This window comes from Typopeltis vanoorti, chromosome 22 (assembly GCF_054136105.1).
Source record: "Typopeltis vanoorti isolate ZY-2024b chromosome 22, IOZ_Tvanoo_1.0, whole genome shotgun sequence".
NCBI lineage: Eukaryota > Metazoa > Arthropoda > Arachnida > Uropygi > Thelyphonidae > Typopeltis > Typopeltis vanoorti.
Genome location: NC_143570.1, coordinates 3,575,799 through 3,589,916, shown reverse-complemented (window position 1 = coordinate 3,589,916; position 14,118 = coordinate 3,575,799). Strand labels below are relative to the sequence as shown.

The window sequence follows — 14,118 nt, the reverse complement described above, 5'->3', positions numbered from 1 at the left end:
CGGAATAAAAAACATCATTTGGCACAGCTTCTGTGACATGTGACGCTTACTAAGGCATAGATGGCATCTCAGTAAATTTAGTTCAAAATGAAAACAATAAAATTATGCAGTTGCTACTAAGATATTCAGTTTATCATTAAAACCGGGATATTTAACGAAATAGAATAGTGTGACACCGCCCACGATGAGTCCTTGGACTCCCTGGAGGTGTCACGTGATAATAATATTTTCAGAAAAATTTAACGTTTTTGCTGAATGATTAAATTATTTAAAAAATAATTTAATCATTTCTAATCAGCACGGATTTCTACATGAAAAATCTATACAGACAGAAACGTACGATTACATAATATTATGCAAATTCTTTGAGCTGGAAAAATATAGCCTTTCAGTATACTTCGATTTCTCCAAAACATTTCACTGCGTATGCCCTGTTGTGCTCTTAAACAACGCTAAATATGCCCAAGGGAGAAAAAAAATGTACCTCTGTTTGAACAGCTACTTAACAAGCAGGAAAACAGTAATCTACACTGGTACTATCCCCTTGTTTATTTCTGCGTATTAATTCTGTATGCAGATAATATTAACATCGCGTCCATAAAAATAAAGGAGGCGATAGTCGCTCAAACGAATGATACTGGCTTTGAGTAAAGTATAATGAAATAGCCTTATAAAACCGAACAAAACTAAATGCATGATATTCGAAAACAAATAAAGCGAGTCAGTCTCGGTACTCTTTTTTTTTTTTTCTATATTACCCCCCCCCCACACACACACACACACGCACACGTGAGGTTGCACAACCTATAACAAAATGTCATGCAGCAAGTTATGAAATTATGAGCAGCTGGAGGTCAAGGGATGGTTTGGAGAAGATGGAGGAGGAGAAGAACCAACTTCTCCTCCTCCCGTTCATAGGAACGGGAGGAGGAGAAGTTGGTTCGATAAATTTGAAGTCGAACTGTGTATGCTGTGGACCAGCTTCTTCTCGGTTGTTTCATGTATAGAGAAAGTAAAGAAGTTGTGGTGGATGATTTTCTGAAGCAGCCCCATAAAAATACCTACAGAAAAGGCATAATGCAGATAAAACAACTATGAGAAAGTGATTGTAGGCGTATGAAATAGATGGTCGTCTAAAGTAACACAAAAATAAACGAACAATAAATAGACGTCTGTAAAAAAAAAGTAAATTCTAGATAGATGACAAACTAACATAGAGTCATCCTATCACAACACAGAACAGAATTTTCTCATTTGTGAATTATCTCTTTTGTTTCACTGATCTCATTCAAAACTCTTTGATGTTTTGGAATGTTGAAAAATATTCTTTATTATATTTGATGTTATGCTAGAACTACACTGCCCATTTCTGTCGCACCGAATATGTGCCTGGTTTCGACACCAACACAGCGAACCTAACCAACATTCCATGAGATACATTTTAAAATTCAATATTTAATGCCACACAGTAGTATATTCGATATAAACAGCATATATATATATATGTTCAGAATGGGAAATTTCACATAGATGCTATAAAAAGAATAAAAGAACTCTCATCTACCATCCAGCTATATTCGTTTCTAAACAAAGGTCCATACGTAAACCCTACAGAGAACTGCGATTCAGCTATTCAAATAGGGTAAAATCGTATTCCTCGGGAATTTTAATGTCTGAAACTCTAACTTTAATTTTCCAATTCCACTAGCCAAATTAGATTTTAAAAAAAGTCTGATGTAATTACTGATCCCATTTACTAACCGCAGTTCTAGACGTGTAAAATCTTCCTCACTTTCCCAGCATTCTCGGTCTTTTATTAACCAGTTCTCTCAAGCATACCACAGACGTCGCCTCTCCTCCCAGTAAATCAGACTGTAATCTTGTGTTAATTTTGTTCCTTACAAAATATTCTTTCCCTTAGTCACTCTTAATCTTGTTTCACAAATGCTATATTCATTCTCAGCCTGTACTGAAGTATGCAACAGTTGCGAAACCACCACCAAGAAATCCAAATCTGACTTTGAAAAGGCCAAATGGAGAAAACTCGCCTGTTATCAATAACTGTCGTGCCTCTTGATCATTTGCAAAGACCACTGTATTCAACCTTTGCTCATCTGTGCTTCCATCTCTTTCTCATCCAGATGGCATCACATCAGCAATACCAAAGCAATAATGCTACCTTCCTCTCATTTCGACCTCGCTATAGAGAAAATTCTCCATAGATAACGAAAATAAATAACCTTTTACACCTTATCGGAAATGGCGCGTTGAATGCTTCTCTGGTCTTTTTCTCTAGAAAGACACCAGATGAATCTTAACACCTACCAAAAAGTCTTCTGGTACGGATAGTATCTTTTAAATTGCACTTGAAAGTTGCGCTCCAGAACTAACACCTATCTCATATTGTCTATACACTATTTTATACTTAATGAGCATCTCTCCCACACCATGGAAGGAAGCCCATATTCAGTCCACAAAAAAAAAAAAAAAAAAAAAAAAAAAAAAAAAAAAAAAGATAAACGACTGCCATCTTCTTATCATCAACCTATTTCTTTTCACCTCAGTTGTCTTTAAAGCAAGCAGTGGAGGTCATTAGCAGTTAGTTCTTCACCACTTGGAAACCTAACACGGTATGAATTTTGACATTCTAGATCGACATCAGATCTAACCTTCATCATCCTCTGAACAAGTGCCATGGAAAGGTTCAAAGATACCTGTGCTATTGCTCTTGGCATTTCCAAGGCTTTTATGGGATCTGGCATAAAATGCTTTTCATCCATCAAAATATGCATGTCGGATGAAGAACATACTCTGTTAACAGACGATACAATTAACTCATAGGAGGTGTGCTCATCAGACGGCCACCCTATGGTCCATCTTCCGTCCTAAATAAGGTTGTCAGTTTTTTCTCTCTATTCATTCTGCCTTTTGTGTATGTTTGTGATAGTGGGCAGCTGACACTTTTCAGATTTCTCCTATATATAAATGACCTTCTTCCATTACCTTCAAATCCTATCCATCGTTTTGTTAATGATAATACACTCCATTCTTCCTTCTTATTGACAGAATTTGTAATATTCAAATATCCCAGTCTCCAATTATCTTTGACAAGAAACGCCTTAAGTATTGCTCTTCCTGCTATTCTTCAATGTGGTTAGAATGTCACATTCAATGCTACCGAAATCGAGTTCTACTTTCTTTCTTGACTTTTCGGCTGAAGGTGAGTTAACCAGTCTCATACAAAGTTGGAAGCATTTTTCAGCCCTAAAAATAAGCATACCGGGTGAAGAACAAGCGCAATTAACTGAAATAATACATTGGACTCGCAGTCTTAATTGCTTTGATTTGAACGCCTCAAATCCTAATTGGATGGAATTCGTTAGTCTAGTTGTAGATTGTTTCTTTATCAAATTATTTAGAGATTATTAACTCCACGTTATTGCTCAGCCAAAAATATGTGCCTATCTTGATTTTTATAAATGAACAGTTCTTTTTACATACAGAATACAAAGAAATTGCTGTACACAACTGGTAAAAAAAAATGTCCAAGTTTCATTATTGAATTTTTTTTTAATGGATAGCAAAAACAGATGAAAGAAGAAGTCTCACTTATGGGTGAAAAGCATTTAAACGTCTTGCCAGCAGAAAGCAATTCTGTAACAAAGAACAAAAGTTGAAAGCATTGTAAGCTTTTCGTGAGAAATTCATTATTGAAAGGCTTTTCGAGACTTGTTGGGAAGTTCGCAAACGCTATCTTAACGGCTTAATTTCTACCAGTTGCCAGTGAGTGAATCTGGTGAGAGAAACTGGTAAATAACATTCTCTTAAATTATCGATCAACGTAACCCATTTTGTTTAAACCCCCGAAATCCCTTTACAGTTGAATTACACATCTAAAGACAAACTGCCTATTGTAGACAGATGCAAATCACCTGAAATTGTAATTTATAGAATCAGGAAGTCTTCGTATTTGTAAGATGCATAAAAGTAAGCTGTGTTTGCCGATAAGCGGTGCATGTATTAGTAGTGGATTGCAAACCATCTAATAAACCGAGTGCTTTATGCAGACGCGACATGAAATAAGACCCGTCGTGTCTGTGCTTGCACCACTTGTTGTCACATTATGTTCATCTAAGTACCGAATAAATAGCAGGTAGCGCTTATTCGAAAACAGCGATGAACGTGCTCTGCATTTGATGAGTAATGTGACAACACATTTGGTAAAGCCCTCGATTTTCTCATAATAGTCATTAATATAATACATCGATAACACCAAATGCACACTAGTATCGCTAAAATTATAACTTACTAGAAATCCTGGTTTATGTATTTGAGAGAGAGAACTAAAGCAATACGATGGGTCAGAAGTCTGTGCATTAATATTACCAAATAAAGCTTTTCATTCCTGGTATTAACGTTACAAAAAATAAAAAAGGTTGATTGTCATAGTATGTAGTTTGTATGGAAGTGTACATGTAGCACCTAAAACTTCATGATAATATCAATGCTTCAATGGAAAGAAAGAATACACATGTTTACGTTAGACGTAAACATGTGTATGCAGTATTGCGCATGAATTACAACTTAAACTGAAAGTAAAGAGTCTTATCACTACCTGGTGGTAATGTTAAGTATATTTTGACTGGATGTGATTCGTCTGCCCTTTTTTTTTCTTCTTCTTTTTTTTTCAAAGCTGGTGGACAAAAAAAAAAAAAAAAAAAATTTTACATATTCGAAACAGAACTGTCAGTTCATTAGTAACTTTCTTGCTCTGCTTTGTTGGGTAGCTATTTATTCGTCGAGGGATGATGAGTTCGCAGATTGAGTGGAAACTAAGTTGCTCGATGTCCGAGGTCAAGTAGCAGTATGCGAAATGACAGGCTTATGGAGAAAACTTCGGATTATTTTAAAGAAGCACGGGGAGAATACACATCTGAAATTCACTAAACGATTTGGTTTCATTGAGGCAGTCTACTCTGACATCATCAATAAAGGCCAAAAAAAAAAAAAAAGATTACTTAAGAAATCCATAATGTAACACTTACCTCATTGGCAATAGAGACTGAGAAATGCAAAATTCTGTTTGCTGCTTGAAGCTTACAGAATAGCAGAGGATCCACCAAAACACACAGTTCAGATACATTTGGATATCACTTATTAATAGAACATTTTCGGTTGCCAACCAAAGTAGATCCATTTATTCTATGAAAGAAAAAATAAATAATTTATCCATGTGTTTTGAAGATAGACCTGAACTCGTATGAAAGAATTTTTTCATAATAACATTCCAGTCGGCTGCCAGATTTTCTCGGTTCGAAATATCATCGTTAGCGTATGATCACTTAACAGTGGCGAGTCCCATCTTCATAGTCCTACCATCTTAGTAAAGCTATGAATGTCTGTAAGTCGCGTGTGTTCTTTGGCCGGTATGCATGCTTTTGAGAGGGAAATACGCCCCAGTGTGAGACCCCCCCCACACACTTATTGGAAGTCTGAAGTGACTTGATGAAATTCCATGTTAGGTCTCTGTAGAAGGCTTTCCCAACTATGTAAAAATAAATTAAACAAATAGATAATATAAACTTACAGAAGTAGAAAAAAATCCCTTAGCCCACCGACGGTACAAATGTACTATAGGTTTACCACAGGTACGAATATACTATAGGTTTACCACAGGTACGAATATACTATAGGTTTACCACAAGTTTTTTGGGTGGGGGTGGGGGGTAGGGACCACATACCTTTAAATAAAAATAAAACTTCTGTATAAGACCAGCTAATTCACCTTCGCTGGAAAAGCGAAGGTGACAAATTTATGATCTTTAACTGTCCTTTCTCCTTTATATGTTCATTTTTTTTTCTTTTTTAATAAAAATTTACTTTGCATAAGTAATCATTCATTCTTAAAGAGGAGGTGGTCTGTAAATTGGACATTTTGTGCTGGGAGTGGGAAGGATAATGTCTCAAACAAACAAACAAAAAAAAAATCACAGTATTTTCTTGGAAAAAAAGTTTGACTTATTCAAGTTAAAAAACGGAGCTAAGCACATTTTAAAAAAATTTAAATGTTCTGAATACAAAAATATTTCAATTACGGATTGTTTTTCAATAATTATTAAAAGCACAGAAATAGCAATTTAAAAAAAAAAGTACATAGTTGTGAACAAAAATTATTATTTTTTTTAAATGTGATACTCTTGTAACACGGAGACGAAAAGATCAAGCTTGTTTGGACAAAATTGGGGTAAGATGTCATTAAAAGAAAACGTTGGGGGTAATGTGAATTAAGCAAAGTTAATGTCGCATTTTGTTGAGGTGTGGACGAATTGCAAATTCATAACTAATTATGTGTGAACGTTGTAAAAGATAATAACACTGTTGCCGCTTCAACAAAATCTCTTATGAAATTACACAATCGTAAATTTGAACATTTCATAGTATAAATTGAAATTGCTAGGTAAGGAGAAATCGGATAGAATCTTTTGGAAAAAATGTCGTGAGCATTAAGATCGCATTTGACTTCGCTGAAGAAAGTTAACCAGCAGAGAAAACTTAAAATTTTCCAAAGCATTTGTATAGGTAGAAGAATGAGCGGGAAGCACATAAAAGGAACAGAATCTAGTAAAATTATGGTATGATAGAATACGAGTTGTATATTTTAAGTAATCAAATCAAATATTACTGAGAATACTTTATCGATGCTTTCTCAGTGAGTGCCATTACCTCCTTGCTCCTTCAAAAGGGTCACTTTAGGGAAATTATACATGTGACGTTGAGATACTTTCGTTCTTCTTGAAAACATTTCTTAGATTTCAGTCATCGAAGTTTGCAGACTCGTACTTTTCTTATGACTTCGTTAGTGCTAACCTTATGTATGTCCCTTCAAGGCCTTTCGATTTTGGAAAGAGCCCTTAATCATTGGGAACCTAGTGTTGTTGTAAGACTGCCACGTGCTACATCATCTTTGACTTCTTTTTGAATTTTTTTAAAAATTTTTGATACAAGTCTTTGTGGGCAAGTAATGTTATCTTACGTATAACATTACTTGATCCTTTGGCGTTTTTTTTCTTTAACTTCTCGAGTATCATTTGCGCAGTTATTTCTGAAGAAACTCCAAACATATGATAACATGTTCCGCCACCAAATACTCCTCACCACATGTAAACCGCTCGATAAAACCGGTCTCACTACTTTATAGACGCACCTGCAAGTAAACGCGTTCTGAATCCGAGTGGTTGTAGATTAAGAATATTAGGAAAGTAAGATGAGTGATTATTCTATGATGATGTATATTTAAACTCAGTGATTTATCGTTTTTCATCACTGTCTAACAATAATTGTATTCTGTTTTACAGCACAAACGGATATGAGGATTTATGCATTGAGAGAACCTCTTGGCATTACTCCAAGTACAACATATCTGCCCCCCGTTCTTCCACAGGGCAGTTCAAGTTCGTCTCTGCTACATCCGAATTTGAGTTACTTTTCACCTTACTATCCGTATTCACTTTCTGCCAATACGACAGTGGCGACAAATGGAAGTCATTCCACTTCTCCGGTGGTTCATTCATTTTGCTCTTATCTTGCTTCCCATCCTACAGCAGGATCGGGAATATCGCCGGGACCACCACCCCGGCTGATAGAAATTGACGCTAAAAACAGTTCATGCGCTGATTATAGAGAAGAGTTAGATCGAGATGGCGGCTCCTTGGAAGCCGCTCTTTCAGTTGGTGCCACAACATCAAGATTTCAACCATCACTTTCCCTTAGTTTACACGGCGGAAATAAGAAGTCTTCTGAAGCTACGTTTGAGTCCTAGCTGCACGAATTCCTTTAGGGTAAGTTCTGATATTTCTTATCATTTCAGATAGTAGTATTTTTTTTTTCTTTTTCGTAATATGAAAAATTAAAACAGTCATGTGTGATCGTGAATTGTCTGGAAAGGGCTTGTTTTTGAAAACGTTTCGTTCGGGTTATCCCCGCGATTCTTTTCAAAGTTGTGTATGTTTATCTCAAGAAATGGATATTTTGTACTTTGGAGATCACGAGGATGAGGATTTATGTATTGAGAGAATCTCTCTCTCTCTCTCGGAATTTCTCCAAGTACAACTTCTCTGCTCCCAATTCTACAGGACAGTTCAAATTCGTCTCTGCTACAACCGAACTTGAGATGCTTTTCATCTTACTATCGATATTCGCTTTCTACCAATACGACAATGGCAGCGAATGGTAATCATTCCACTTCTCCAGTGGTTCATTCATTTTTCTCTTCAATGAATGAACCACTGGAGAAGTGGAGTGGAAGTCATTCTACTTCTCCAGTTGTTCATTGAAGTCCTAGATGCTCGAAATCCTGTTAGGGTAAGTTCTGATTTCTCTTATCGTTCAAATAGCAATATTGTGTTATACTGAATCTTTTTTGTGTGATGCAAAAACTTAAAACATTCATGTGTGTTTTTAATTACCTACTTTAGCTGTATCTCTAGAAGTTTTACCTTTCTAATTTTTAAAACGTATCTGCTTTGCAGAGATGTTTTGTGGTTATCTCAACAAACACAAAATAACGCATTATTTGTAATAACCACTTGCAGAATCACCTCCATAAGTGGTCATCATTTCGACCAGTTTTCACAATTTTCTATCCGAATAAATCATCACTATCACCGACCATTACATGCCTTTCAAGCCCATGACTGACTAAGTACCTTTGGCTTCCGAAACCCTTAATTTAATACGATAAAGTGGTGAATACATGTTTTATCTCTTAACTGCTTTGTTCTTATTGCCGTCTTCCTTGCTTGGTGGAATGAAACACCCGAATTTCCAGAAACAATCCTTTATCTCCGTATGAGACTGGCTAACTCACCTTCAGTTGTGAAAAGCCCTTGTAAAAATACTTCGCGTCCAAGATGTGAATACCGGATAGTATTTCATTTCTTTCCCCTCTACTTATATGTTGCGCCCTATTAGAGATGCGTGTGCGCTGTAAATGATCTGTAACACGCGCGCGCGCGCACGCACACACACACACACACACACACACACACACACACACACACACACACACACACACACACAGAGTACAGATGCACCGTATGGAATTTGTATATTTTATTTTTTGGCAAGCCTACTATACGCTCTCTTTCTGAGAATTCACACATCCAAAGATCAAATAAAATCCTGACGTCATTAACTTCAAATCTGTAATCGCATAACTTGTATAGAAAAATCCACATTTAGAAAAATCATTCAGAAAAGATTGAAATATCAAGAACTGCGTGAAAACACGCAGGCAGTTGTTCTTGATATCTCTATGGCTTTTGATTGACTTTGACATAAAGGCTTCTTTTAAAGTGCCCATCTGTTTGTTTCTCAATTAGGTTATCGTTTTTCTCACTTTCACCGCACATTCGGATGGTGGACAGTGGTTTAAACTTCGAATACTAAGCAGAACGACACAGCAACACAGTATGAGGGCGAACACCGTAAGCTTGTATCGCTGGTGCTCTCTTCAAGCTATTCATTGCTCTGCAGATCTCGCAAAGCCTTTCTCGAAATGCTTTATATGTACTTTGTATTTTGTCATCACCTTATAGTTTCACCAAGCCATCAGGGAAGAAATGCTGTAAATTAAAAATAAATAAAGAAATAAATCAAAATTGTGCTTGAGCTTTTGCAAATGTTAACAACAGCTTGCATTAAATACGCTTATCTAATAAGGCAACCTTTCGCATAATCGCAAACGTTTACTTCCTTATATATATATATATATATTATTATTATTATTATTCATTTTTACTCGGTGAGAAATATTATTAAAAAGTTTTAATGACTATTACCGAGAGATAAAGAGATGACATGGTTTATTTGAAAAGTAAACCATGTCAAATAAACATTTTTATTTTTATTTTATTTTCGTTTTTATTTTATTTTTCAAATAAACCATGTCATCTCTTTATCTCTCGGTATCAGTCATTAAAACTTTTTAATATATATATATATATATATATATGTTAAAGATACCAAGTTATTTTAAATATAAACCTGGTTTTTTTACTCCATTTCCCAAGTAAGCAAACAGACAAGTCAGTCAAGTTTGCGCCTGCAAGTAGTGCAAGTCTGGGTGACCCGCACAGTAGTGCAAGTCTTAGGCAACTCGTGGTAAAGGTAGAATAAGCTCTGGTCACTATTCTTAATATTTACCCTTAATGCAAAGCACATCTCCTGGAGGAGATGTATGATGCTATGTATTAAAGGCAAGGGGGCCACTACCCAGACCGGTTTCGACCTTTATTGAGGTCTCATCAGTGGGAGCCAGGCTAAAAAATACTAAGTTTTAAGTAATACAGAGCTTATAAATATTTTACCAACACAAGTTACCTCTCCCTCGCCAGGGGAAGTCTTGCCGTTCTGCGCTAGTGGATGAATGTATTCTGACGATTTGGAAAAATTAAAAAGTTGTGAATTTATTTCAGTATGATTCTGCAAAGAAAAATATTTAATTTTGGCCACTGGTAGTAGTATTCTTGCCGTATCCATAAATTGGATTAAATTATGATTTTAATTAAATTCATAACTCGATTCTTTTATAAGATAAAGCAGATAAATTAAAAATTTAGTTAAATTTAACCCATGCATGTTAATGTAAGAATACATACATTGAACATCTAGTTTATTAGGTATACCCAACTACCTAACAGTGAGTAACACCCCTTACATCCATCAGAATTCTTCAGAATAAAAACTCAACACCTAACTGGGATGTCGAATTCCTATTTTGATCTGCATCGCCCATCATACCAGTTGGATGTTGAACAATGCAGAGATTGTTCCCATTACCAACATCTTGTTCCAACTTATTCCGTAGATGTTCAATTGAGTGGATGGTATCCGGAGAGTTCATCGAAAAACAGTTTACCGAAAGACAATTCATCGAACAGCAATTCACCGAATAAACAATTCATCGAAAATCAGTTTATCGAACAATTAATCGAAAAAGCAATTCATCGAAAGACAATTCCCCGAAAAAGCAATTCACCGATGAGCAGTTAATCGAAAAGACAATTCATCGAAACGCAATTGATCGAAAAACAACAATTCATCGAAAAAAAACTCGATTCTTTTATAAGATAAAGCAGATAAATTAAAAATTTAGTTAATCGAACAACAATTAATCGAAAAAGCAATTCATCGAAAGACAATTCCCCGAAAAAGCAATTCACCGATGAGCAGTTAATCGAAAAGACAATTCATCGAAACGCAATTGATCGAAAAATCACAATTCATCGAAAATACAGTTCACCGAAAAATGAATTATAAGGCGTGTGGGGGCAAAGATGTGTGTGCAATTTTTTTTATTATTTTTGTTTGTTTTGGATTATTTTGAGAGGTATATATCTTTTTATTATCCTACTGTTTATAACTACTATTTATCCTACTTCGTTCGGAAAGCGATTTTTTGGCGGGGACATGCTGGTTGCAGTGAATGATATCCACTGAGGCGGGTATAGTTGAGATGTTAAAAGAACATTTCATAAAGGGATTTCATCCTCGTGAAATTTTTTAGCTCATATTCTAACCGTTGATGAAACATGGCTTCGTCACTATGACCCAGAGAACAAACAACAGTCAATGGAGTGGAGACACAAAGGTTCTCCATGGCCAAAGAAGTTTCGAACCAAACAGTCAGCAGGGAAAGTTCTTGCCATTGTCTTTTAGGATATGGATGGTGTAATCCTTACCTTACCTCAAGAAAGGTGAAACTCTTACAGCAGCTCTGAAGGAATTAGGTACTGAAGGAAAATCGGTTCGAGAAACTAAGCAGAGGCGTGTTGCTTTTGCAGGACAATGCACCTGCTTATGAAATCCAACAGACAATATACGACTTGGGATTTCAATATCTACCTCAGACACCATATTCACCAGGACTGGCCACAGGGCCAACCCTAGAAATTTTGTCGCCACGTGCAGTAGCATATTTTTCCGCCCCTTCCCCTTAAAAAAAAATTGTTTTAATGACGTCTTAAAAGCCATGATATTAATCTAGGCTTCAACATCTCTGATCATAAATTCTAAATAGCAGCATTAACTAATAAAAATTCATACGTTAATGAAAACGGATCATAAACTATATTTTTTACAGAGAGAGAGAGGGAGATTTCCTCTTAATGTGCAGTATAATAAAATGATTCGAAACGTGTTACTGTACTTCGGGATCTTTTAATTTTTAAAGGGGGGAGGCACAAAAATTTTGCACTTAGGCGGCGCAAACCCACGGAAGGGTCCTGAAGATAAGTCACTAAGAGTTGTGTAGATTCTAGTTAATTGTTAAGAAAAGTTAGCTCTCCACATGTTTACTTGTGGCACCAAATAATGAATGAATGATTCCAAGAAAAAAAAAGTTTCTTTTCCAGGCATTAAAAAATACACAGCCTATATATTTACAAATGAATTGTAAGAATAAATTGCCGGTAGATAGTGTCATTTCCTGATCATGTTATCAGGAAATGAAAGTTTATGCTAAGATAGAAGATATATATATATATATATATATATATATATATTCAAGATACCAAGTAATTTTATATTAACTTGGTTTTAATCCTATTTCCCAAGTAAGCAAACAGACAAGAAAGTCAAGTTTGCGCCTGTAAGTAGTGCAAATCCAAGGCAACTCTTGGTAGTGCCAGTCGAGGCAACTCGTGGTAAAGGTAGATAAAGCTGCGGTCACTTTTTTTAGTATACTTTATTAGTATATTACTTTTTATTAGTTATTATTTAGTTATATATTATTATATATATTATACACACACACACACACACATATATATATATATATATATATATATATATATATATATATTATATATTAGTTAGTTAGTTAGTTATTAGTATATTAGTATTATACACACTAAGAAAAGTGATCAGAACTTTATCCACCTTTACCAAGAGTTGCCTCAACTGGCACTACCAAGAGTTGTCTTGGATTTGCACTACTTGCAGGTGCAAACTTGACTTTCTTGTCTGTTTGCTTACTTTGGAAATAGGATTAAAACCAAGTTTATATAAAATTATTTGGTATCTTGAATACATAATATACCCAAGTTAAAAAACGTTATATATATATATAGTTCTGTAGTACGCAAGTTTACATTACTGAAATACATGAATTTAATTAAGAAAGGAATATTAGCCACATTTTTTTACATAGAGAAAGCAAAGCATTCACTATGAAATTTCTTCACGTACCATGATGCACGGATGTCAAAAATAAACTGGAAGTATAAATGCTTGTAATCTTTTTTTTTTTTTTTTTACTAAATTTAAAAAATTAAAATAAACATCGATATTTCTTAGGCAACCAAAACGAAACGAGAGAGAGGGTTCGCTATGAAATAGTAAATTGACGGAAAGAAGAATAAACATCGATATCGCCCTACCTAAGTAAACTCAAAGAGACCACACATAAAAATCAGAATTACATTAGTTGGGATGTCTTTCTAAATATAAAAAATGAATTCATTTACGGTGCCATACCATTTTTGCAGAAAATGTTGTGATATTTTCAGCTATTTTGCCTAGTTAAAGTTATGTTTGCAGCTTAGCATCATTCTACATGTCTAGAAAGAGTGATATCTAATGTTAAGGGAAAAAACAATAAATTGATAATTTCGACTGACTGCACAGGAGCCCTAAACTATTGCGAGAAAGTGCAGTTTCTGTGGACATCTGACCTACGGTTCAAATCTTTGAACGATAGTTGTTTCAGATGTCGAATAAACTGTAGATTACTAAGTGTATGTGTGTGGTGTTTTCGTTTTCTTCCCAACAGTAACCCTACCAGGAGGTTATTTATTGTTTATCGTATGGCAATCTACATAAAGTTATAAAAGTACATTTACAAAAATGGGTACAGATATGTAAAAAGTAAAATAAAAAAAAAGTGTAAATGATAAATAATTACAGTAAAACAGGCATTTACACGTTTGACGGACAAAGCACTTATAAGTTAAGATTATGTTCTCTGATCCAGTCTATAGAAGGCGGTGTCACCTCTAGGAAGTCGCTCCTTTGACTCGTATATGTGCGAAGACTGCACTCGATGCAAATATGATGGAT

The 14,118-nt window shown here is 35.2% G+C and overlaps 1 protein-coding gene across 2 annotated transcripts in view; it reads left to right on the top strand.

Moving 5' to 3' along the window:
* Window positions 1–14,118, top strand: part of LOC150094118 (uncharacterized) — a 434,551-nt gene that overhangs the window by 332,909 nt on the left and 87,524 nt on the right. The window contains exons 3-4 of one of the 2 annotated variants that reach the window (XM_090411798.1): window positions 7,356–7,838; window positions 9,381–9,628. In XM_090411798.1, the coding sequence (XP_090267924.1) occupies window positions 7,356–7,819 (464 nt within the window). In that variant the 3' untranslated portion in view covers window positions 7,820–7,838; window positions 9,381–9,628. Of the gene's footprint in view, window positions 1–7,355; window positions 7,839–9,380; window positions 9,629–14,118 lie in introns of those variants that run through there. The other variant, XM_090411797.1, reaches the window with a different exon arrangement.